General features: G+C 40.5%; 1 protein-coding gene across 1 annotated transcript in view; it reads right to left on the bottom strand.

The window, feature by feature from the left end:
- LOC117730796 (cadherin-22) overlaps positions 1 to 11,586 on the bottom strand; it is a 69,268-nt gene extending 57,682 nt beyond the window's left edge. The window contains exons 1-2 of the mRNA XM_034532787.1: positions 11,359 to 11,586; positions 613 to 907 (exon numbers count right to left, since the gene is read on the bottom strand). Of these exons, the coding sequence (XP_034388678.1) occupies positions 613 to 907; positions 11,359 to 11,586 (523 nt within the window). The remainder of the gene's footprint in view (positions 1 to 612; positions 908 to 11,358) is intronic.
- Positions 11,587 to 25,193: the final 13,607 nt, after the last annotated feature.

Here is a 25,193-nt window from a genome sequence, read left to right as displayed (position 1 = left end):
TCAAGATTAAAAGCATTGTGGTTTCAATGGCAAAAGCCTTTATGAAAATATGACGCACTTTTGCCATTATATACTCCTCTGGAGCACCGTTCCTCTTTCCCCCTTACCTCCCCCCATCATGATTTACCTCAACAGTGTGCCAGAGAACACAGTCACAAAGCTCATCTGGGAGTAATGCAATTCGCCTCCCCTTTCTTTATAGCCCTGTTCGGTCTCAGTCATTTTCCATAATATTCCTACCTACGGGGCACAGCTCTGACACAGCACATGTGGGGATCCTCCTCAAATGTCCTTGACACCATTCTACTTCTTTCATATCCACAATGGATTCACTGACTCCAAATGTATTTTCATCTCCGGTAACATCTCCTGTCTGCTATTTTCCCCATCTCGACAATGGGGGAGAATTTTAACATATTGCTTTTCTTGGCATTTTCTAGCTTCCCCCGAGATGGACAAAGTATTATGTTACAGGTCCTGCTTATGCATCATGAAAATAGCTGTACACTACTGGTAATTCCATACAGTATGTGGTCCTTTGGGCCATTCTGAGCTCCAAGCTTGAAACTGCTAACCAGATGGCCTGTCTGGCTGCCATGTTTCTTGCCTTACCTATGGGGGACAGCTCTGCCACACTGCCGATGTAGGGACCCTCCAAGAACTTGGGCTCACTGTCGTTGATGTCCTGGACCTTGATGACAAACTCAGACTCTGGTTCCAGAGGGTCATTGGAAAGCTGGTCCCGGGCCCGGGCCCTAAGTGTGTAAAAAGCCTTCTGTTCTCGGTCCAGTCTCTCTGTGGCATGGATGTCTCCTGTTGCCTCATCGATGATGAAGATAGAGCCCGCCCCTTCTCCAGAGATAGTGTACTTGATGTTCCCCTCTCCTTCGTCAGAGTCTGTATGGATCTGTAAATTGAGACAAAATAAATGTCAAAATGATGTTTGTATAAGACTGTGGACTAATTAATCTGTGGTTTTAGCATGGTGCGGTAATAAAGCAGTGGCAATGCATAAGTCACGGATAATGTTTGAGATAGGGGTGGAGGAAAAGATTTAACAACATTCATTGAGATCTATTTCATACTTAATATTTGTATGTTTACTCTGTAACTTTGCTTGCTGCTACAAATCCCCCCCTGGGGATGGATACAGTATATATATATTTATCTATCTATCTATCTATCTATCTATCTATCTATCTATCTATCTATCTATCTATCTATCTATCTATCTATCTATCCTTCCTTTACGGACGCAGCGAAACTAGAACCAAACAGAGCTAAAGTCATGGAATCACTGAGGAAAGCCGGGAGGTTGGTAGTAACATGTTATACGTGGACACACACTTGGTTGTATTTGAGACTTTATGATGATACGTGATCATTGTTATTGGGAGATAACCGTTACTTGGCTACTTTTTGGGAGTAGTTGATGACTACTATAATGCAGCAGACATGAATGCCCTGGTAGCTACCGTAATTTATTTAGATTAAATTCAAGAACTATTTAGTTGCAGTATGTTTGATGGCTAAGAAGTACTCACCAATAAATCACTTTTTCCAGACATACAATCTGCACTTTATGAACTTTTGAAGGAGAGATAACACAAGATAATACAAGAAATAACACAAGATAACTGTGAACCCCACACACCACAGGTCAAGCATCGACTGAGAACAGGTCAAAGTCATCGACCAGGAGCCAATCGGATGCCAGAAAGCGATCTGGAGACAATATCTTCTGCTCGTACACGTGATGACACCTGATCTTGCACCATTTACTGATAAAACTGTACGATTTGGTTTGAATGTTCAGAAATACTAGAGATCACACATTTTGGATGGAATTTTACTATTTAGTTTCAACTGCTGTAAATATAATAGTTTGTGTGATTGATAGTTGTCAGAAAAATACATTTGTCCATCAGCCGTGACCAAAAGAAAGCACATTCCTTTTGACCGTTGCCTTATCTTATTCCCAATAGCAATTGCAGCTAAAGGCCTTCTCATTGCTCCCTACAGAGCAGCCATCATCGCTGTCGTGAAATAAAGACACCACGGTTCTAGTGATGATTTACATCTTTTCTGCACACCGTGCCCTTCACAGGATGTGACGCCCAAATTAGGAGATCAAAGTCATTTCAAAGATTGTTAAAGGTAGAGACATAGAGGTGCCGGGGCTGAAAAGTGAACTTAAAAGAGCCCTTATAAATCAGAGCTATAGTTCCCCCCTAATGTGATTAGAAGACATTCCAGAGGCAGCAATAGGAGCAGCATTGGTCCCCCATCTCAACCTCCCCTTTGGCTCTTCAGTGAGCACTAGACCCCCCCCCCCCCCCCACCCCCCCCACCCCCTCTCTCTCTCTCTCTCTCTCTCTCACCTTCTATCTAAAATTATAATTCAGTGCTGTCTATGCAGTGTAACTGTGGTTCAATCTACTGAGAAGACCAGGAGAGGGGGAATTGCCCTGGCCTCCCTGGTTAATATTTTATAAAGGCTTAATTAAATACAGGCTTCTATCACCCTTGCGGGGGTTTCATTAAGTATTTGTCGTAAAACCGCAGAATAATGCAAGCCTGTGCCTTGATATTGCTTCCCTCATCCATTTTCCCCTCCCTTTTTATCTATCTGTTTTTGCCTTTTCTCACCATTCTGAATCATCCTGAAGACAAATGCTTGATCAGTCAAAGGAAATATACTGCCGGATACTTCAATATCAATATTGCAGTTATAATAAAATAAGTTTCATTTGTCCAAACTCTGAGTTATCAAATAAAAGTTTCCATAGTCATGCGCTACTGGTTATGCTTCCCTTACCGGCCCTCTGTATTTCTACATTATATTCTGCAGACAAGAATCGGTGTGTAATGTTGTCATCATCGGCTAATTCAATTGCACAAATTCCGCACCAAAAATGCGTCTCCTACATACTGTACATGTGTTCACCCGGCAATACACCCATACCTAGCCAGTGTGTGTGTGCTTGCTCACATGTGGACAAACACACCAGCACGCACACATATATAGTGAGTTCATCATTCTGCTGGGAAGATGCTATTTCTCCCCCCCTCGGGCTGGATATACCCATCCGTCTGTCAGTCTATCCTCACTGGAGTGATTCAAGTTGGCAGCTTGAAAAACACACACACTACGCTTTGCTAAGTTGTTCTAAGCAAACTAAAAGGTCTGAGCCAGGACGTCACTCTGTTAGCAAAAAAATAACCAGGAGTCCAAATCTATCCTCAACCAATTTGTATGAGAAGTGGACGACTGCTGGGCAAGAATCACGACTGCTTCGTTGGGCAAATATTTGCATTTATCTGAGCTCTTTGTGTTCTAGGTTTTGCAGCTGTGTCACCAAATGTGTATCTGGAGCAGTGGTTATGTCATTGTTTAACTATGCTTCCTATTGTGCTCATGTGTCTGCATGTGATGGACTAAGTATTAATTTTAATTAATGTGCATTGCCCCTTTTTAAATATAATAATTATATAAATACAGTCATATGAAGTTTTTCTTTACATGGGGCTTGATGTGTATTTGTACTGAACCTGTCAGTAGTATTAGAGAAAAGGGTTTAAACACTATAAATGTTAAATTGATACTCAACATAAAGTCGACCTATTGATGAACACACAGTATAGACGCAACTAATGCAGCTATGAGTTTTTGACACAATGACCATGGGAATGGGCAGCAGAAAGGAGGATCATGCTGCAGGACATTGAGAGTTTGCAGTTCGAAGAATTTCTATAGCCAACAGTGGAAATGGGTTGCCACTGGATTTTTATTCTTTTTTTTTGTACCTCTCCATGCTTGAGGACATACTGTAATCAAAGGCAAATGCACAAATAATTGTACAAATACGCTAAGAACCAGCATTCGGAATCTGTATACTTTATTATATTGTTACTTAGATGGTACTGGTAAATGGACTCGAATCGTGGACTAGAGGAGCAGGTTATCGAACCGTCAAACCATTCTTTCTCCTGGCCCATGCTTGGAAAAATGTAAGTGTGACATTAAGAAGAATATGTTGGGTCTGCTAACTTCATGTGTCATTATGCTAACCTCAAACTGTGAGGCAAGAATTGTAAGGGAGGAGATGTGGAGCAAGAGATGAGTCATAGAAACTGCATGAGGTGAAAGGGATGATAAATGCTGGTGTTCATAAACAATAGGAAGGGAATTATTGTAATTTAACACCAAATACCGTCGTCTATTTGTCAAACTTAATGGTACCAATTTATCAATCTGTAAACAAATATATATATATATATATTTCTTTTTTTAAAGGGCTTTTTTTAGGTTTACAAAATAATGAACATGCAATACTAATGCCACCATGTGTATACTAAAATACTACTTGGTTGTTCCTTTGATAATTTGAGAAACAATAATATAGATTTATTCATTTCAAAGGTATTAATTCATTACCGGAATGGAAAGAATGATTACAGTGGCCAATAACTCAACATACACACGGCAAAGCAATACAGTAGTAACATGATTGCTGACTAAAAATGTGCATTTGTAACCGGATCGTGGCAGATGTTATGTTCCAGAGTCTGGCTTTAAGTTAAACTGTATGCAAGTACTAGTTAGGACAGCATTAGGTTCACAGTGGAGGGCTGTGGGGTGACTCAGGGGCAAGTGAGGCTGCTGATGCTCCGTCAGGTTCACCTTTGGGTCATAACAAAAGTGTCTTGCTGTCGCTGTAGGCTGTCCTGCTGAAGGGGGGTGACATGTGACTCACATGCACTGTCAGAAAATGTCCCTCTTATTTGCTAGTCAGCTCTTTTTGAGTTGTGTATTAAAAGTATGTTAAAGCATGCACTCTGCTAGAGTAAATGTATGACAGCGTGATGATTTGGTATTGGCAAGACATTCATTTTTAGATACTAAAAACATTCAGGACCTGCAAGACGCACCTGTTCTGTTGACAACCTTGCGAATTATAAATGTGTATGGGTTTCTTAACACAAGTAAATGTACTATATAATAACAGAATCACATGAAAATAATAGAATAGGATGGCGAGACATTTCCGAAGCCCACTTTTACATTTCCAGCGGAGCTATCAGAACGTGGGCTGCACTGAAGCCTTGGTTTATAGAGGGTTTCAAAGCGGGAGCAAATTGGCTGTCTTATATTTAAGTCTGTGTAATCAGGAGTAGGCCTGCCACATTTCACTGCAGCTTGTCAAGCTCTCTGATCTTAACAGCTTCAAAGTGTTAACACAGTGACTGTATCAGAGACAACCTAGGTGGAGACAGCTATGGGAGAAGGAAGGGTGCAGACCATGGGAGACAGAGCAAGACACAAGAGTAAACGGTAGCATAGTGAAGAAGAATAAGAAACAAGTGGGAAGAGAAATTAAAATGAGGGGGCAATGGTGCTGGGATGAGATGGAATGGAAGGCCGACCTGCAGAGGCTTAGACAGAAGATAAAGAATGGAAAAAGACAAATGGGGAATAAAAGAGACACAACACATTATAATAACATTATTTAAGATGACAAAGCAGAGTAAACAAAAGGCTTTTTCATCTTCCAAAATGGGAAATGTGTCTCCTTAAAACACCATGTCTCACAGCACCACATTTTAATTCTATCCGTTCCTCCAATCTTAAGCTGGTTTGTTTCTCTTTGATGACAGCCTTGCGATGTTTAGACCTAGATTTGACTAATTATAGTTTGGATCATTACGCCGGGAAGAATTGCTTCAACGGGCATAGTACGTGCATTTTTCTTTTGTCTGATTGATTGTGTCCATGGCAAAACACTTTTCTCTCTCATCCATAAACACAATGAGTTAAAATTAAGCCAACCAAGACTACTACAGAGGAACTCTTTATTGGATCAGAGAAATATGAAATAGATGAAAGATTCCAACAACTTTCTTCTATTTCACTTCCGTTACTTATTTTCTCTGACAACCTGCTGATGCAGTTCAGGAAACAAAACAGCAAAACATACAACGGCCTATTTTGAGGTTTAGGATTAAAGCCTGCTTTAGACCAAAGGCACACGCAATATGAGCGCTTCTGTTTTATTTGGTTTCAAGCTGAATGCTGAGTTTCAAAGAAGGGACAAAGAAACACCTTGGACATGGAGAAGCATCATTTCTTTACAGTTCATGCTGAGACAGAATGAGAGGCGGATGGATTCAAAAGAGACTGTGAAAGTATACACACAACCCTTGAACTATACTCTTTTTGTTGCTGAAATATAAAAGTATATGCACATGCTGCACATACATTCCAACTATCTCTCTCTCTCTCTCTCACACACACACACACACCCTCAAAATGGATTTATGTCTGACAGTTTTTGTAAAAATAGTGAAGAAAGAATCATGACCGAGGAGAAGAGTATGTCATTTTTTGCCATTTAGGATTATCTGGGCTCAACAGCAACTCTGCCTCTTACAGAAGAACACTTCCTGTAAGTTCCCTTCCTCCCTTCCTTCACTCCAAAATAGAGTTGTATCATTTAAGTCTGCAAGTATTTATCATTTAAACATACTGCCCAAAGCTGCCAGTTTAACGCCATGTGAGTGACAATTTTATTGGTACATCTGATTTCATTAGCAGAGTGGTGGCAGCCAAAGTGTGAGCGAGAGCGAGCTTGGCAAGTTTGCTGAGTTGGGAGGATATGAAGGAAAAAAAAAAAGCTTGTTGTAATTATCCAGTACAGCGGCACACTGCTTGGCTTTAATCCTCTACTGCTCATATTAAAGTGTTGATACCAAAAAAATTAAAAGAGTCCATGAGTGTGTGAGAGAGTTACACGCAGACATCCACACTCACACAAACCATTAATATTACTAGCACTAGCAGGTGCCCTAGTCACATGAAGTCCAATAACTTTAGATAATTTCATTAATAAAATCATCTCTCTTCGCCTCCTGCTGTGTCACTCCCTCGAGCTGCCCTCAGCCCTCTTGAGCTCCCCTCAGCTCTTTTATATCAGTTCACTGCCTTCTCTAGCGCCCTGTCCTTTAATGAATCACAAGTCAGCGTATGAAGCTTCTTCTTTCACAGCTTCCTTTTGCAACCTTCCCTCTCCCTTCATTCCTTTCCATACGTACCACTCAATTACTCTCTGTCTATCTCTCTGATCTGCTGAACTTGCTGTTGGTTTGCCATCCGGAATGCAGCCCATTCACAAAGGCAAAGAAATAATGGCCAAAGGATAATTATTCTGTAACACCTGAGCCTTATGCAGAGAACATCTCCATTCATTTGTAGGAATAGAGAGATCAATATATGCAGATGTAATATTAGGCTGGTCAATTGCCATGTCTAAATGATTCGAAACAAGGGAATCACATGATTGATGTGTGTGACTCATCGCTGAGTCTCATGCTGTCTGCATTAATAAACCGTCTTTCCAAATCACGTCCTATGTAAGGCAATCGGATCGTACACACTGTCCACTCTCATCAGCTCAATGAAGTTAATTTGAGAAACAGCTGATGAATGGGATTTGAACAAGAAGAGTGAAACAAAGTGGGCAGAATATACCCAAACGCACAAATGGCACTGAGATGAGAGAGAAACTATTTGATTTTTTTAAATAATACCATTCAATAATCACATTTCTGGTGTCAACACAATGTCCTCAACGTCAAAGAGAACGGCACTGTTGGGGCGGTAATCACTGAGGAAAGACGCTGTTTGACAAAATAGTTCCAGAAACAAAGCCACACCAGGGACTAAACAAAGTAATAAGAGTCTCTTTTGTGAAGGTTGGAAAGAATTACTCTCATAACTGATTGAAAAAAACAAAGCTCAAGTTCAGCACCTGCCTATGGAGTGGCTAGGATGTGCATGTTGAGCATTTACAGCCCGTAATTTATGCTTTAGTAGGCAACCGCAATGAAACAAAAAGCAATTAATGATTTGTTGGCCTTGTTCACTCTCCTGTTGCTAACTGTGTGAATTAAGTTGTACACTGGGAGTCGTGTTTGACCAGTGAACAGTATAATCTGCCCTGATAGTTCCTGAACGATCAGAAAGTACTTCCTTCTAAAATAGAGACTCTTTGTGATCCTAGAACTAGGGCAAGGGAACTGGATCAAGCTCCCGGTTCCTCTGATGGAATGGCAGGAAAGGTACATCTGCTAAATGATGTGTATGATTAGCACTTATAATTCAGTCTCAGTGCTAGTGTTCTTCACGTGTAATGGAATGGCACTGGCCATTAAGGGTGGAACATTTGAGATTGGGGGCATTTTGATTGCCTGTCAACGGCTAACAGTGGAAACCACAGTGCTGACAGAGCTAACAGTGTTTAACTGATGGGGAACAAGAGGGTGGATGCTACGCTTCTGCTACGACGCTGCCGATCGGGACGACATCATCGGCTCTAACCGCCATATGGAGAGCGGAGGCTACAAGCTAACCATTGGAGCACGCTTACATGCACAAACATGCACTAAAAGCATGTCCGACCAAACCGGCTATGTCAATAAACACAGAGGGAGAGTGACTCCATTTTCTGCTCAGTTAGACCTCACTACACAAATAGTTGTAGTGATTATTGCCTCTTCTTTCCATCAGTTTGTCATCAAGTAATATTTGAAGCTAATACCAAAGGATGTCAAAATGTATATGTAGTATATGCTTTAGTATTCAGTTTGTGTCTGGGAAAAATTTCCTCTGAAGTTTGTATTATCTTCAAGTCAAAAAGTACTGTAGCAGCTCCACAAGAAATTGTTCTAGTGATTCACCATTGGACATTTTTTTTTACATGAAGCATCAGCAGGAAGTACTCAGTTTGTATTACAAGAAGCCAAATGGACTTTCTCAGCTTCCAGAGATTCTACAGCACAACAAAGCAGAGTGGATCAGAAAACAATGAGGTTCCTATTGGTAGATAACAGTGAGAACAAAGAACGTGGGAGTGAAACAAAACTCAAAATCACAGCAACGCCTACGTTCCACAGGAGCTATGCAAGTGACAGCTGAAGGTAGACACTCTTTTAAAAACTGTCTGCTTCTCCTCAATTGCATGTGTTTACAGATGTGACATGCCAGGGCTTGCCAAAGAAAAATATGTTTTTCGAAAACAATGACAGTATAGTTGAAGAAAAAATATTGGGCAATATCATGGAGACACAGATGTGTTTGGAGCTTTAGATTCTTTGCAGAGGTAAATATTGTCACTGCTTCCAGGTGATAGAGCACCTTCTAGAGGGGTTGACATGGAAAACCACTGGGACATGATCTTTATCTCTTCCTATTCTTAAACCCATGGCCAATGTGTTGTTTTTTCGTTGTTCTACTCTCTATTAGTAGTAGTGTAGTAATCCAATGGTTCCAGATGAGGCTTTACTTATTAGGTGGGTTAAATGATTAAGGTAAAAACATGTTTATACTGATCAGGAGGTCATGCGGCCTGAGCAAATTTGACAACAATCTGGGCCCATTTTTAACTGCATCATACACAATGCAAATGCACTATGCACGGTTTGTTACTGTTGGGGGATCTAAACAAATAGACTTGTCAAAGTGAACACAATTAATGTGCAATATATTCTTTCCACATCAAAATGATATTGCGATCATGGTTCATTTGTGTTCTGGGTTAGATTAATGGAATGGAACATAACTAACCACAATGATGGTTGTAGATGTGCAAAGTATCCTCATACAATGGTTAGTATGATATCTTAATAAAAGCTACTACTCATTCTAGTGCACTTTCCTACGAAAGTGTGTCAATTTTGCTCGTTACACATATACAGTCTTTTTAAAGTAAACTTTAGTCTTCACAGGTAACTCAGTAAGGTTTAGAAAATACATTGTTGTTCAGGTTAAAAACAACCATGGAAGTAAGCAAGTTATGTCACAAAAACACCAACGTTGACTTCTGAAAAGGGGAACAAACCACAATCTACTCAAAGATCAGTGTTTATTGGACCCAACTACCTTCCTTCCCGCCTGCCCTGAGTTTGTGGGCTCTGAATACTTGTTTGTGATTACTGGGATAACATAAAAAAAATAATGTTGTGGGATATTCATGAATTACGAATTACGGCGCCTTATATTTAGTAGCTTTTGTTACAAATGCTGGATGAAACCAGCCTTAGACGTGGCAGACAGTGCTGATGTCTTTAACAAATTTAGCAAAACTGCTGAATCATTCTGATCTTTTTTTTCTGGCCAAAACTATATTCAACAACATCGACATAAAGTGAGGAGGTTATAGTGTTGATGTTATGTCAAAGATATCAATGAATTGTCTTGCGATATAAACTGAAATGAGCATGCTAACTGATTAGCCCCGGTCCGTACATTCTTGTAATACCACTTATTCCTCACTATAGCGCCGGACTGCCCTCCATTCAGAGAATAAAGAAGTAGTTTGAGAAGAAGTAGAATAGTTTGTTTGCTGGCTTCATTTAAATTTGGCAAAAACAAGAAAATGTATGCAATCCTCGCCTCGTCCTCACTGCCGCTAGGAGGCTGCTTTGCCGGGAGTACAGCGCTAGGTGGCTGCAGAAAGCTGACGGAGCTTCCGTTAGCTGTTCAGCTAGAGAAAACCCCAGCATTGGGGCTTAAGTCAGCAACCTTTCAGTTGCTGCCGTACCACAGCTTAGACCCAGCGCTTCACCGTCCCTGCTGTTTTCACCAGCCAAATCTGAGTCGCTACAGCCATTAACCGAAACTCATCCCCTTGAGCCTCTGCACACTCCCTTCTGAGCAAAGCAGTACCCCGTCAGTGGGAACAAAACAAAAACATGAGTTGTTCCCTCTTCTTTGCTACCCCAGATCCAAACCAAAGAACAAACTATCAAAATGTAATGTTACATAGACCGTATAGTGATTGAAATGTTTTTTGAGTTCTCAGAGTTCAAGCACTTTAGTTTGGTTTCATGTTTTCATTCTGGATGGCATTTTTTATAGCTAATGACTGCAAAAGTAGATTGTATGGACCCAGTAGTAGAGGTGCAATGCTGCCCCCTATTTCTTTGGAGAAAAATGTAATTACATACATCAAGATGATCTGGTTTTACTGAAAATACAGCACAGTAGTGGCATTTAAATGCAATTATAAATGTGTCTTACTCAGTGTAACTTTTTGAATCACTTTAGGAGATACATTATACTTAGGAGACAGTGAATATAGAAACCTCTGGACTTTAATTCTGCTTATTAGAAAACAATCTGCTGCTATGTGGCACTGATGTGAGTGGGAAATGCTCTTGCTAATACCATAATCACTTGGATGACTGGAGCGTACAGACCTTTGCTTTCATTTTACTAGAACTTGAAAACATATCATCTTAATTCCCTTCAGTTTAAGGAATAAACACAAATATTTACAATAGAAAATTAAATGTCCTTACCTTTCCTACGTAGAGTGGCTCTGTGCCCGTGTACTCCTCAACAACAAAAAACTGGTTCCACACCCATCCTCTCTTCACTCGTTCCAATGATGAGGGTCCTTGCTCCTGTTTACTCCCTCCTGAGGTCAAACCACTAGTCCTTGAGGCATCACAATAGCCAAAACTACAGCAGCTAAGAAAACCCAATGCTGCCAGTGTCCAAGCCCCTGCTGTCCATGAAAGAGCCATTTTGATGAAAAATAAAATAGGAAAAGGAAAAAAAATAATTCAGCTTGGGTCTACATGTAATATAAAAGATGCATGTGGACAGGAAGAGGTTTTTTTTCCCGGTTGTATTTTTATACTAAATACAAAAGGCCTTATAATTTAAAAATTAATCCATGAGATCACAAACAAATCTGAGATTATCTGCTGAATACAGGAGACGTCATGGAGCACATTGGATTCCTACCACGTGCAGAGGGCCTGTTTGAACTGTAGCATTAACAGTCATTTTGATTCTTTCAAGTATCTGCGCCACCTTTCGTAGCCACTTTCATTGCTCTTTTTCTAATTATGACCTAAAGCAGTGAAACAAACTGACTTTGGATAATGCCTTTCAGGGTGAAGGCAACACAAATAACAGATTTTATTAGATTGTCTCTCTGATCAGTAGGGAAACTATTGGGAAACAGGGATACAACTGGAGTAAGGAGAAAGACCCTGATTAATGATGGTGTCCATCCATTCTTGAATTGTTTTTACTTCTTCAGTGCATCGGATTTCACTTCTAGCCGTGTCCCTTCTAATGGTGGGTGTTTGTTTCAGGTGGTTTGACTAAAAATCACTATATTGAACTTCTGTGATGGAAACTCTTTTAAAGTCCATATCCTTGAAAAGCCATGAATAATCTTATCTCCTGAAGAAGAATCCTTGGACTGAGAAAAGGCCAACTAATTTTACTTTTGATGATTTCTTTTGACCTTCGATGACTTTTCCGTCCCGAACAATCCAGTGGTTTGGAAAGTTCATTCTTCAAAGGTCCAACGGTATTTCTTTGACCATCATAACAACTCCATCAGTGTTTAAAAGGAAAGAGCAGGATAAACCTGTAAAACAGAAAAGAAAATGTATCAATAGTTGTCATTTTTTATAGCAGCATTGATAGCACAGAATGTGTTGCAATTTATAAACATTAAATATAGAAAGGATATGCTCAATTATCACTTTTCTGCTTAACTGTCTCTTCTCTCTTCTGAGCCACAAAACCCATAATATGTGTTTTTAGGAATATCAAAGGAAACTGTTTTCCACCAGCATTTCTTGTGTTCAGCAAGAATTCAAACAATGTTCTGGAGAGCGATTGCAGAACAGTGAGAAGAGGACAGGTAACCAGGTGTGTGGAAAATAGGAAGGGGAGAGAGACACAGAGCGAGGGGAGGGAGAGAGAGAGAGGGAGAGGTCAATGTTCATCACAAACCAGACCCAAAGCATCTGTCTGCCTTTCGTCCGACTGATGGAACGGCCCTAACATCAGCCAGCTGATTAATTGCATGAGGGAGCACTAATTGGATAAAAGTATTAATCAATTAATTATATCCAGTAAGGCAACAACCCCCTAATACTTCAGACAAACATTGGAGAGTGGTAGGAGGGAGCAGATACGGGCGTTCACGGTTGTGAAACATGCATAGAGGTTAGAAAGAAAGACAAAGTTGACGGAGCAGAGAAGCAGAAAGAGCGGTTAGAGGCAGATAAAAACAGCATGAAAGAGAACTAAAAAAGAAAATAATGAGTGAAAGATTAAAACAGAGAACAGGAGACTGTGTGTGGCTGAGGGTGCAATTAATGGTCTCTTTGAAATTTCCAGAACAAAAGGCGAATGATTGAAAAGGAGAAAGAATAACATTTAGTACTTTTCTGACCTCGCAACCTCAAGAAAGGAAGATGGCAACACCAGTCAAAGGAAAGCTCCTCAGGCCAGCAGGTGGTTTAACCTATTGTATTTCACCCGGCTGGGAGAGGACTTCTAATCTCACTCTCCTCCTGCCCGGTAGCGTGCTTGGAGCTTCCGGAAATAATTCCTTCTCAGACTTTTGGCCAAGGCAATGTCCGTGGTATTGGAAACCAACTGCTCTGGGGGTTTCCAATCTCCAGAGAAAACAGTTCAGGAGCAATGTAACAGCGTAGACCTCTCTGTTCACTCAGTCCACTTGGTGTTGTTAATGGAGGAACTATGGGGGGGATAGGCACTTATAACATTGGTGATGTTGTCAAACATACAGCGTATTCAGTCATGTGATGCAGGGGTTGCGTCACAATACCCAATTGAGTAGCCATGCCATTGAACTAAATGTGAAAGGTCAGGATGCAAATACATTGAGATAAGATAATCCTTTATTAGTCCCACAGTGGGGACATGTACTGGATGTTAAGTAGATACACTGACATGTTTGCCACATTAACATTGAGAACTATTACTAAATTCATAGTACAAATGAGGCTGATGGAAATGTCATTAGTTAAATGTTAATGAACCAAAGTATTGTAAAAAAAAAAATGTTGACCTAATCATCCACAGCATGCTGGCCAATAAATTAATTTAAGCAGAAGCTATTATTGGGGAAAAAAACTATGTATTTCATCTTTCATTTGACCCTCCAAGCTTTCTATTAAAAATAAAGAACAGAAAACATGAGATAATCATGACAACATAATTATTATTAGTATTATTTTTTGTATGAAAGACATTATACAATGTTTTTCATACGACATATAGGACTCTTATTAGAGTTTATGGAATTGCTTAGACAATAATCATTGGTTTAAGGTCACAAATAGGTAACAGGACACGAAAGCTACCTTGTGACCACCCCTGACCACGTAAATTATTATGATTATTATTAAAAAACTTGTAAACATCCACAACTTTCCCTCTAGGTCATGTTTTATCCCAGTGAACACAGGCACCCGATATTAACCGTATCATATGTCCTCGATACTCACCCCACCAAACAAGACTGCCAACAATGCCATGCCATCTGCAAGCTCGGGAAAATGCCCTCTCAAAGCCATCCCGATGGGCAATTCTTGGATAGGGCTTTACCGGCCACACCATTCCGGAAGCACATGAACAGCTGGTCAGTGTGTCTCATTTTGGCCATGCGTTCAACATAACAATTCAACACACAAACTTGGCGAAGAAGATGTGACTTTGCCTCCCTGCATGGGGTGGAAGGCAACAAGTATCCAGCTGTATAACCCTTGATCTGAAAGAACTCCTTATGTTCTGAGGAACACAGGAGAGACTTGGTGTGAACGTATCCCTGCTACAGTCACAATGGAGCAGAGAGCAACCGGGCTTCACCAACAGAGCAGCTAGTTCACACACTCTCTCAGCTGCTGTCAGTCAAAGCAGCAACACCTTCAGGCTCTAATAGGAGAAGGACAAGGCAAAGTGACGGAAAGGCGCAAAGCAGCTTTCATGACCATGGCACATGTGTGTCCACCCCCAGGGGTGGATCGTCCTGCTGTTGCCAGGGAGAACCATAGTGGGCAGTGGGTGTTGCGTCGGTTGGCAAACAGATCCACAAATCCACAGTCCCCCCAATTCGCTCCGTTCCATAGTAATTTATGTGCGCCAGATCCATTCCAAGCAGGAGGCTTGTGTTGATGCGGTGCCTCTGCGATCAGTTGCACCTGGTCATCTTGGCCCCGATGAGGGCGATGCTGGGGCGGATCGAGAAGCAGAGGCAGTGGGTGCACTACCCCGCTAACACCCTCTACTGGTTGTGTTGTTACGCTTTCTTGTTATGCTTTCTCTCAGCTTTCCTGAGGGGCACATGGGGCTGAGCTGTGATTCCTCCTCACCCAGGCATTTAAAACACTGAGTGACCCATAAAATCAATCCAAAGAGTCATTCGGTTGCAATGGGGGCCAGACATCCCAGTGGAGAGATATTGGCGGTGAACTGAAGCCAGTGTCTCAGCAGAGATGACTGGAGGGAGATGTGCTGCCGGCAGGGGCGTTGACCATGATGTTGTTAACCATGATGTTGTTCAAAGCAGGCTCCGAGTGGCTCGTAATGGAGAAAAAGGATAGGAGGCAGCGGTGTGAGCTGCTTTACTCTTGTTGTTCTGTGAGTATATTGTTTTTGGATGAATAAAATGTAATTAAATAATGGACTAGACATGACAACACTGAACCCCAGAGAGGCAGCAGTCATACACAACTTGTTTTTCCCCATTGTGCCCTGGACTGACTGACGAGGCAGACCAACACCAGTGATGCATTGGGCCTCGGCACTGAGCTTGCCACTGCCTGCGTCCAATAACAGTAGAAGTGTGCTTGTTGGCAGTGATAGGCCTATTTACCCACATTCTCCAGCTTTGCTCTGACAGCAGTGAAGCAGAATGTAACTGGGTTCTTCTGACTCTGACTTGTGACCATCTCTAAGATCCACCAATTGCCAATCGACGCTGTCTGGCAGTGAGGATGGCATACTATTATCCTTCTCTGCTGAGCCAGAACGGTGTATCTCTACAACCTAGTCACCCATATTGTGCTGTCTGAAAGTAAGTTCCAACAGTCCCGAGTTTCCAGTTCCACAGCCGCTGTAAACCAAGGTTGTGGGTGACAAGTCTGCAAAAGACACAAACAGACCATTCTACTATCACTGCATGTCTGTTGCATTTTCACTTACTATAGATGCAGGGTTTGATAACTTCTTTCATGTATGAACAATGTCCTGCTCCTCCACCATCTGCTTTGGTAGAACAGCCGCTGATAGTAATACTCGTATGTGCTCTTTTACATTACATTTAGTTGACGCTTTTATCCAAAGCGACTTACAATCATACACCGTAGACACAGCTACAGGGAGCAATTCAGGGTTAAGTGTCTTGCTCAAGGATCGACTAGGTCGGGGATTGAACCGCCAACCCCCTGATTGAAAGAGGGACCTGCTAACCACTGACCACAGTGGCAACACACTGTAATAGCCAAACAATTTATTTAATTTATTTTCATGTCTCTAATTAGATATTTTTGCAAAAGAAAAGTGTATATATATAGAGAGCGATATTTACATATATATATATATATATATATATATATATATATATATATATATATATATATATATATATATATATATTTAGATATGTATGCTGTTTATTCCTTTGCCCCTCAAAGGCAAAAAGCATTGGGAAGATAAAATGTATTTCTACCTATCTAGACTTTCCCTGTTCCCTTACAGTAGGTGACTTGGCAGTGTGACAGGCAGTTTGAATATGTTTAACTAGAGAGCAGTTGTATAAAATAAAAATGTCTCCATGCACCAACATCCCAAAAGTTTCCTTGCAAACTGAAACATTTGCTGAGCAAAAACTGTTTGGTATAAAAAAAAAAATCTGCACTCTGCAATGGATCTGCTTCTCCTTCTGTTCTTCCTCCGCACTTGGGGAATTTCATTAAGTGTGTATACATTTACTCATCATTACATATAGGTCTACATGTAGGGAACTCTAATGAGTCAGAGAGGAAGACTGAGAAAAGAAAATACGTGTTCATATTTCACTCAAACTTGGCCTATCACGACTGTGGAGTCAAAAGACGTCACTAGTAGAGGCAAATTAGCGTAAATTACTGCCATTTCTTTTCTAGCAGTGGCTGGAAAAACCTGTTGTTGAAGATGCAAATGTGGCTGACATATCGGTCTTTGCCTGTATCTCTCTCTTTACTGTCTTAACTCTTTCCACTACCTCCTCTACTCATTCGCCAATCCAAAGCTATTGGGAAGCACTGTGCAGTCATATGTGACCTATTAGAGTGCTGGATTGATTTTAGAGCATGCAACTTCTCATCAGTGGGCATGCCCAGAGCATGCCCTTTGACAGCTGGCAGTGGACAGACGACAGCCAGGCAAGACTGATCACTGTGAACTGATAGGCATGTGGCCAATGGTGAGTAGACAACCCTCTCTGTCTCTGACACACACTCTCTCTCACACACACACACACACACACACATATCCACAAGTGTGCAATTACGCAATGTAACTGTGTGTGTTTCTTTGCGTGTGTGTGAACTTGCTTTCCTATCCAACAGGGGACTCTTTAGCCCACAAGGGACATTTTGAAAGTCCCCTATTGGTCATTCTCTAAAGCATGCTAAAACTATGCATAAAAGCCTCTGATATATATATATATATATATATATATGTATATATATATATATATATATATATATATATATGTATATATATATATATGTTTAAGCTAAGAGGGGATAAGTGTGTGAGTGTCTAAAACTACATCCACACTACGTTTCCGTTTAAAAGAGGGGTTTAAAAACAAAAACGATCTACATCCACACAGGTGTTTGCGTTCATTTTCACCGTGGGCCACATCAGCCTTATGGCTGCCCTCAAAGGACCGGTTGTTACTGTAACACTGTATAATTGTAACTACTCCCGAGCATATTGTTAAATAACTGTCTTTGCATTTGATTATTGTTTATTCAAGTTTACAACTATTGTACATGCAATTATATAAATGTAAAAATATAGATAAGCACATGTCTCTAATATTATAAAATAAATCCATTTCATTTAATTATATTTATAATAACCCACATTACTGTATCAAAGAACATGTGTGACATATGTGATCTGGGGCAGTGGTTCTCCACCGGTCTGGGGCAGTGGTTCTCAAATGTTCTGGCTTCGGGACCCACCATTACCCCTGAATAACAAGCCGCGACCCAAATAGAGGAACATTTTCAACTTCTCAAATTGATTTAATGAAAAGATGGTGCAGTTTGAACCTGAGATAGTAAAGAATATCACAGTATGAACAAACAAACCTAGTTAGGAATATTCCCTTTTACAGTCAATTATAAACCAAGAAATTCAGTAAGTTCAGATTTATTTTAAATACTCAACAGTGCTTTCATGCACAAACATGAAATAAAAAAGTAGTTTTAAAAAGCTTCAAAAAACGTATGGCTCACTCACTGAATCTATGACAACCAACTCTGCACTATGGAAACAAGGCAGTGTCTTGAGGAGCAGCTTTTATCCACAAACTCAAAATAAATTAATAAAATTATAAAAGATTAAAATATACAACATTAACTTTTCCTCTGATTACCTTATTAGTAGGTAAATAGTGAAAAACATTAAGCAGAACTCACTTCAACCTTAGTGTAACACTGACATAGACCTGAGTCTGGATGAATTTATAATGGGAGAACTGGGGATGTTTTTTAATACAAAGTCAATGCATGCATGTGATTAGAACAATGCGCCTCATTCATGCAAGCTGAATTTTTTAACAAAAAATGTGTGAGGCTGTGTCGTTAAAGCCAATCAGCATTGAGATGCTCCTCCTCACATCTCTGACGTCATGCCGTTGTTGAATCAGAAACTATGACGGATACGTTGATCTTCTGGAAGCGGCCGTAATCCAGACGCAGTTGCTGGAGAAGCTATGGATAATATTATAATATATAATATTAATATTATGAACCCAGACACGAGGGCTTGATGGTCCGACATTTTTGGGACTTGCACAACACGTACAAATAGTGGTTATTTCTTCCATAGTGGACGGCGGTAATGAACTGTTTTCATGGCGATAAGCCACGCCTCCGGCGCTTCGAGCGTGAATTAAGCGAATGATTACAAATAGTCCGGTGAGTAAACTCACGCGAGTAAAGCAACATGAGAGTTCGCTTCTCTTTTGGTGTGAATGCATCATGTAGGAGAGTGAACAGACGGCACTCCTTCAAAATAAAAGCACAGGATTCTTTTCTTAAATCTTTTTAAGAAAAGGTGATCATAAGTCTTTCAAGCCGTCACGGGCCACATCAAATTATGTGGCGGGCCTTGTGTTTGACACCTGTGGTATAAGATGTAGGGGACATATATATATATATATATATATTATATATATATATATATTTATTATTTATATATATATATATATATATTATATATATATATATATATATATTATATATATATATATATATATATATAGCTTCATAAAAAGGGGAAATGGTACCTATTTCAAATTTCTTCCTTTTTCTTGTCTTTGCTTTTCTTTGATATTTTATGTAGATCAATACCAAGGATTGGTTGTATAATGAGGCTGACACACCAGCTGGTTTATCAGTGGTTTATTTGAGTTTGTTTCCAAAACAAGTTTTGTCTTACTTTTGCAAACTGCGATAGATAAGCTTGCTATCTTTGCCTCTCTGCACTGCCATTAGTGCGCTCTCCTCTCTAGTGTGCCTTCCCTGACCAATCAGATTAGATGCAACTTCAGAGAGCTGTGTGAAGTGCTTATATGAGTACTGTGAATTACTGAGTCAAAAATACAAAGCTGCTTCTTTTTCCATGGAAACCCAGTTTAAAAAATGATGAATCAGTCTCTGCAATGATTTGGACCATTCGTCAGTAATTTCCGTGTAAAGTAGATCAAGCTGTCTTATTTCTAAGGCACTGACAGTTATTGCAAACACAGAAAAGAAGATGACAAAAATAGGTAGCTGACAACACCTCCTCAGATCCCTTAATGTATCAAAAACATATTAAATGCATTGCCACTACATATGGTACATAGATTTAATCTATTATGTCAACATTGGAATGTTCAATTCTTTCTTGTATTATCACAGACCTGCAGAAATAATGTAAACCCTGGAGTCCAAAATGCATCGCGACATGAGATTTCAGAGAGCTTCAACCAAGTGAGAACTGAAGGTGAATGTGTCCAAACTATGAACTACATCCATTCCCATAGCTAATGTACTGCCGGCATGGTGTGGTTCAAGGTCTCTAGGCTGTAAAGCTAGAAACTCTAGTTTCATTGCCAAGCAGACTCGCTTAAACAATTCCTAAATTGTAACTATTATAATAAAAAGCATTAAGTCTGCAGTCAACTCTTCCCATTAGTGGAGGCGACAGGTCTGATCTTAAACATGACAGTCGCTACCAGCTTAGCTGGACTGGTCCGAGTGCAGTGCCGCTGTGAGTTATAGTCTTGAACCATGCAATGTTTTAAAGCAGGGAAATTTGAAATCCATCATATAATAGAACTGCTCATTAGCAGAAGATTCTATGCTTTAATTCCTAATTTATGTTTCTACAAGCATTGGTGTGTATTGGTACTGGTCCTGTTGGGCTGAAATGTTATTTTTCCTCCCTTGGAGGCTGGTCTAATCCAAAAAGGAAATGTATGCAGACACTCTCTCACTCGGAAATAAGAAATATTCACACACTTTTCCACACAGACATATGCAGAGAAAGTGTATGCAAACTTAAGTATACACATTTGATTTTAATAATGTATGCAAGCGTATACACCACACCTCTCTCTGTCGCTCCATCACCAGTCCTACCATTAGTTATCTTCTTCACTCTTCATTTCTCACCTCCCTTCACCATCTTATTATAGATTCCATGCACCTCTTTGCCTTCTCTGTCTTTGTCTCTCTCTCTGTGTCTAACTCACTGTCAACAAGTTATAAAACCTATTGCTTTTCTTTGTTCAGTTGTATTTTGTTTAGTTGTATTTTGCTTTGGCTTCTGCTCACTCGTCTTTTCTGTCACCGTGCCCTTACACCTTTTCTATCATCCTTTATGCTCTCTGCCCATCCGCAAAGTTTGTCTCACTTCCTTTGCACTCGAATGCCACTTTTATTTGTTCTTTTATTAACTTTTTTGCCTGTTGTATGCTTAACAATCTCAGCAGGTTCCCTCAGATAGGCTCCCTCTGCAGGTTTATTTGTTTGTCCTCTTTTTTCCTAAGTGTTTTTTCTTCATCTCTCCTTTCATTTCCTCATGTTTTTTTTCAGTTCCTTCCTGTATTACTTTAAAACACATTTTCTCAGGTCAGTGTTGTATGATGTTTCATTAACCCCCTGTTGGGTTTTCTGCATATTATCATCTATACACTAACATTTCTCGTTGCATCCATACATACCCAAACATACAATATGGCAACGCAGTTGAGCCTTGGTATCATTAGGGAATATTGCTGCATCTCTTTCTAATAAGAAATGTCTCATTTCAAGGGGCACTGTGATAAACAATGGCAGTGATTACTATCATAGGGATGGTTTATATTTGGACGATAACAGCCTGAGGTTAACACATGGCCACGTTTACTCCCTCCGAGCCTTTCTCGCCAGCCACAGTATATCTCTGCATGAGATTGATGTGTGCACTGATTTTTCATTTACTCAAAAACATCCTTGTGCACCCACACACACACACACATGCAAAGCTTAACACATTCACACCAGGAATAGCGAGACTCCATCGGTTCGATCTTCCATTGCCAGAGTCTCCCCATCAGATGGATGAAAGCTGCCATCAAAGCCGTGCCCAGGAGGAGTTCAGACAGTCTGCTTATTCGAGTGAACCCGATACCAGAGTCCAATCCCCTCTGCCATGCCTATTAAATAGCCTATTTTGTCATTTCCAATCCCAATTTGTCACAGTCACTTGGCGGCCCTGTGCCATGTCACAGAGGAGGGGAAAAAAATGGCACAACAGAAAACATGTCTGCTTATGTAGTGTATCTAGCAATGGTACAGTTTTAATGGGCTGTTTCCTGTGAGACTGACGAAATGGAAAAAAAAAAAAGAAGAATGAATTAAGTAAAAGGACACAAAATAAATGGCGTGCTTCGGAGTGTGGAAGGGTTGCCTTAAAAACAAGTGTACAGACTCATGGAAACGGTTTAAATGTTCATAAATGTGCAGAAATGAGGATCCTGCTAAACAGGCAGACATTCATAACAATAAATATATCTGCAACTTAAAAGCAACTTCAAAGTGTTCAGTTATATTGTGTACTGTTTGTCATGTGAGTATTTCTTTTTAAAATATACCTGAAGTATTGTGCAATCATGTGTTAACACAGGCTATACAATTGTTGTCTCGTGCTATAATTGTCCAAACATCAATTCCAACATATAATCCTCCATTCAAACCACCTCTGCACAGACATCTAACACATTTCATCCATCTGAATTAATCATTCCCCATGTAGTTTAAAAACGATCCTGGCGCCTTTCTAATTGGCTGCCAAGCATCCCATACTCCGGCAGCATGCTAGTTGGCTTTTCCTATTGTTTGGTTCTTTCTCTCTCCCCAACCGGACTCTATATTCTGAATCCAAAACCCCATGTTGTATTGGCAAGTCAATGATATATAGCCGAGCGTGACTGGGGAGAACAAAATCTGCATTGACACAGGGATCTGTCTAGAGAATGGGTGCTGCCTTGCATTAGGCTGCTGTGTTTGCTTATGGGTTATAATGAGAGGTGACATATTGTCAGTGCCTTGCTAAAGCTGGTCTCCTAATTACACTAATTGCTGCTTTTCCACCCCCGTCCCTCCCTTTCTCTTCAAATCCCTGCCCTCCCCCATCACCTCCCTATCCTCCTCACTTGTTCCCTATCTCCCGAGCTAATACTGCTGCTGCTCTTCAAAAGTCAAAAGTGTCCACCCACATGATGAGGGCTGCATCCATTATCTCCTAGCTTCCTCTTTATGTCCATTAGTTGTTCTTCGAGATCCTTGTCATGAACTACCACTGCTCCATTTTCTTCTGTCTGTCTCTCCATCTCTGCCTGTCTGTCTTTCTCTTGCCCATCCCCATTGGGCTAGCGTTTGTGCCCATACATGCCACAGTGTCCACTACCGCTGCACAGGCCCCCATGCCTAGGCTGCCAGCTGCACAATTACTAAATCGCTCATCTCACGGGTGGCTGGCGCTCTGTATCCCCAGATTTGGCTGGGAGAGAGCGAGAGAGAGAAAGCGAGAGAGAGAGAGAAAGAGGTGGGTGGGGGGTGAAGAAGAGAGAGAAAGAGAGGCAGCATATGAATGCAACAAATTAAAAGGAAAGGGCAGTGGGATCTGGAGGCGTAGACCGCAATAAGAGTCCGAGCCAAAAGTTCGACTCTGTGTGTGTGTGTGTGTGTTTCTACTTATGCTTGTGTGCATGCATGTGTGCAAAGGAAATATTCCGCTTGTCACTATGTGTGTTCACGAATCCATGTACAGTAGGTGCGTGTGTGTGTGTGTCTTCATGAAAGACAGGTGATGGCCAAGGTAGTTGACAGCTGTCAGTGCGCATGGGCTCGGGATGGTGGAAGAGCGCTGGTGTCTGTCAACACAGCGCTCTGACTCTGCCCTTAGCTTCAGGCCGACTATACATAGGCACCAGGGGTCTCTGGTTGTCCTGAGAGGGTCCTGTCGGAGCTTTTTACTGCCAATGAAAATGCAAAACCAAGCGAGCTGGATGAAATGCTATGATGTCGACTAGTTGAGCGTCGTGCTACGAAAGGAGGATTGATTCATCATGGACCAGGAGACTAGTCTGGAGCAGAAGGATACACTTCCTACACTGAGCATTTCAGAGCAATAGAATCCTACGCTATTGCACACCAGCCTTAGGTTCACTTGGCATGGATTCCTGACAACATCTTCCTTTAAATGGTTCTACAGTGCCATGGGCACCGGTTTCCTGTGCATCCTGTTCTGGCGTGTAAATGTTGGAAAGACTCTGCAACAACATGGAAAGGCAATTATTTTCAGCAAGTGTTTAAAACTATATTTGTTCCTTGTATAGAAACATAGAAAATAGACATGTAGGTATAGAGGGCAAATTCAGCATTGCACATCGTGTCATCCAATTTTGCTCTTTTTACCTAATTTGCCATCCTTCATTCCATCCTCGAAGCAATATCATGATTCAAGATATTTAAGACTTGAACAGGATGTGTTCACCAATGTTTTTGGAGAAAGCATAGTGAAGGGCCAAATCGGGAAACTGAAGAGTTGTTTTTTCCAGAAATTGACGTTTCACAGCTAAGTGAGGAAGTAGAAGTACAACATTACTCGAGCCAAATAAGAACCTCGGTAAGGTACCTCCATATCTAAAACAGCCCACACATTTGGGTGGATGAAATGTCCCCTGGCCATGGTAAATAGAGCAGGATGCTAAAATAGAGCACCGTTTGATGAGACTCATCCAGTGGCTAACTGTCTACTTCCTCTTCCTCTTGTTCCACACAAACCCTGCACCCTGCTTGTCCGACTACAGGTTGCAACCTACAACTGGTGTTGTTTTGACTGGAATCAAGCAATAACTAGAGCAACCAGGGCACTAAATGGAGCTTAAAGGTTAAAACACAAGAAAGCAAATCATCGGAGCAAATTAGAGATCAAAACCTGTTGACCACATCTATTTTACCGTATTAATTTTAACTCTTGACTAAATGGCAATTGTGTTTTATACAGCAACAACAAAATAGCGTTAAGAAAAAACAACAATAGGACACACATTAATATATATTTATTAATTAATCAATAAAACATATAATGTGTACCTTTGGGCTTCCTCCCAACGGTGTAGAATAGAGCAGAAAGAAAAAAAGTATGAATAAAAAGGTATTTTCTTTGAAATGCTGAGCACAGGCCATTAGTGTGTGTATATTACCATTAGTGGATCAGCTTTTGTCACTGCATTGTTTTGGTATTAGAATGTTATCTTATATACGCATCTGTATGTTTTACATGTAAACCATGAGTTTATGTTGAGAAGAACAAAACAAACAAAAACAGAAAAAAACAAGACACTTAATTATGGCTTGATGTCCTGTTTTGATACTTGAATTCATGCTTGCACTGTGTACTGAACCTGCAGAAGTGAAAACATATCAGTAAAAGCCCAATGGGTATTTATTTATCAAGCAGAGCTCTCATCTCATCTCAAAATCATGGGTAAAAGTGTCTTTTCACAATTTACATTTCTTCCATGTGTTATTAATGTTCAGTT

The sequence above is a fragment of the Cyclopterus lumpus genome, chromosome 5, assembly GCF_009769545.1.
Source record: "Cyclopterus lumpus isolate fCycLum1 chromosome 5, fCycLum1.pri, whole genome shotgun sequence".
In the NCBI taxonomy this organism is placed as follows: Eukaryota; Metazoa; Chordata; class Actinopteri; order Perciformes; family Cyclopteridae; genus Cyclopterus; species Cyclopterus lumpus.
Note: the sequence above shows the minus strand (reverse complement) of the source record. Positions and strands in the feature narration are given on the sequence as shown.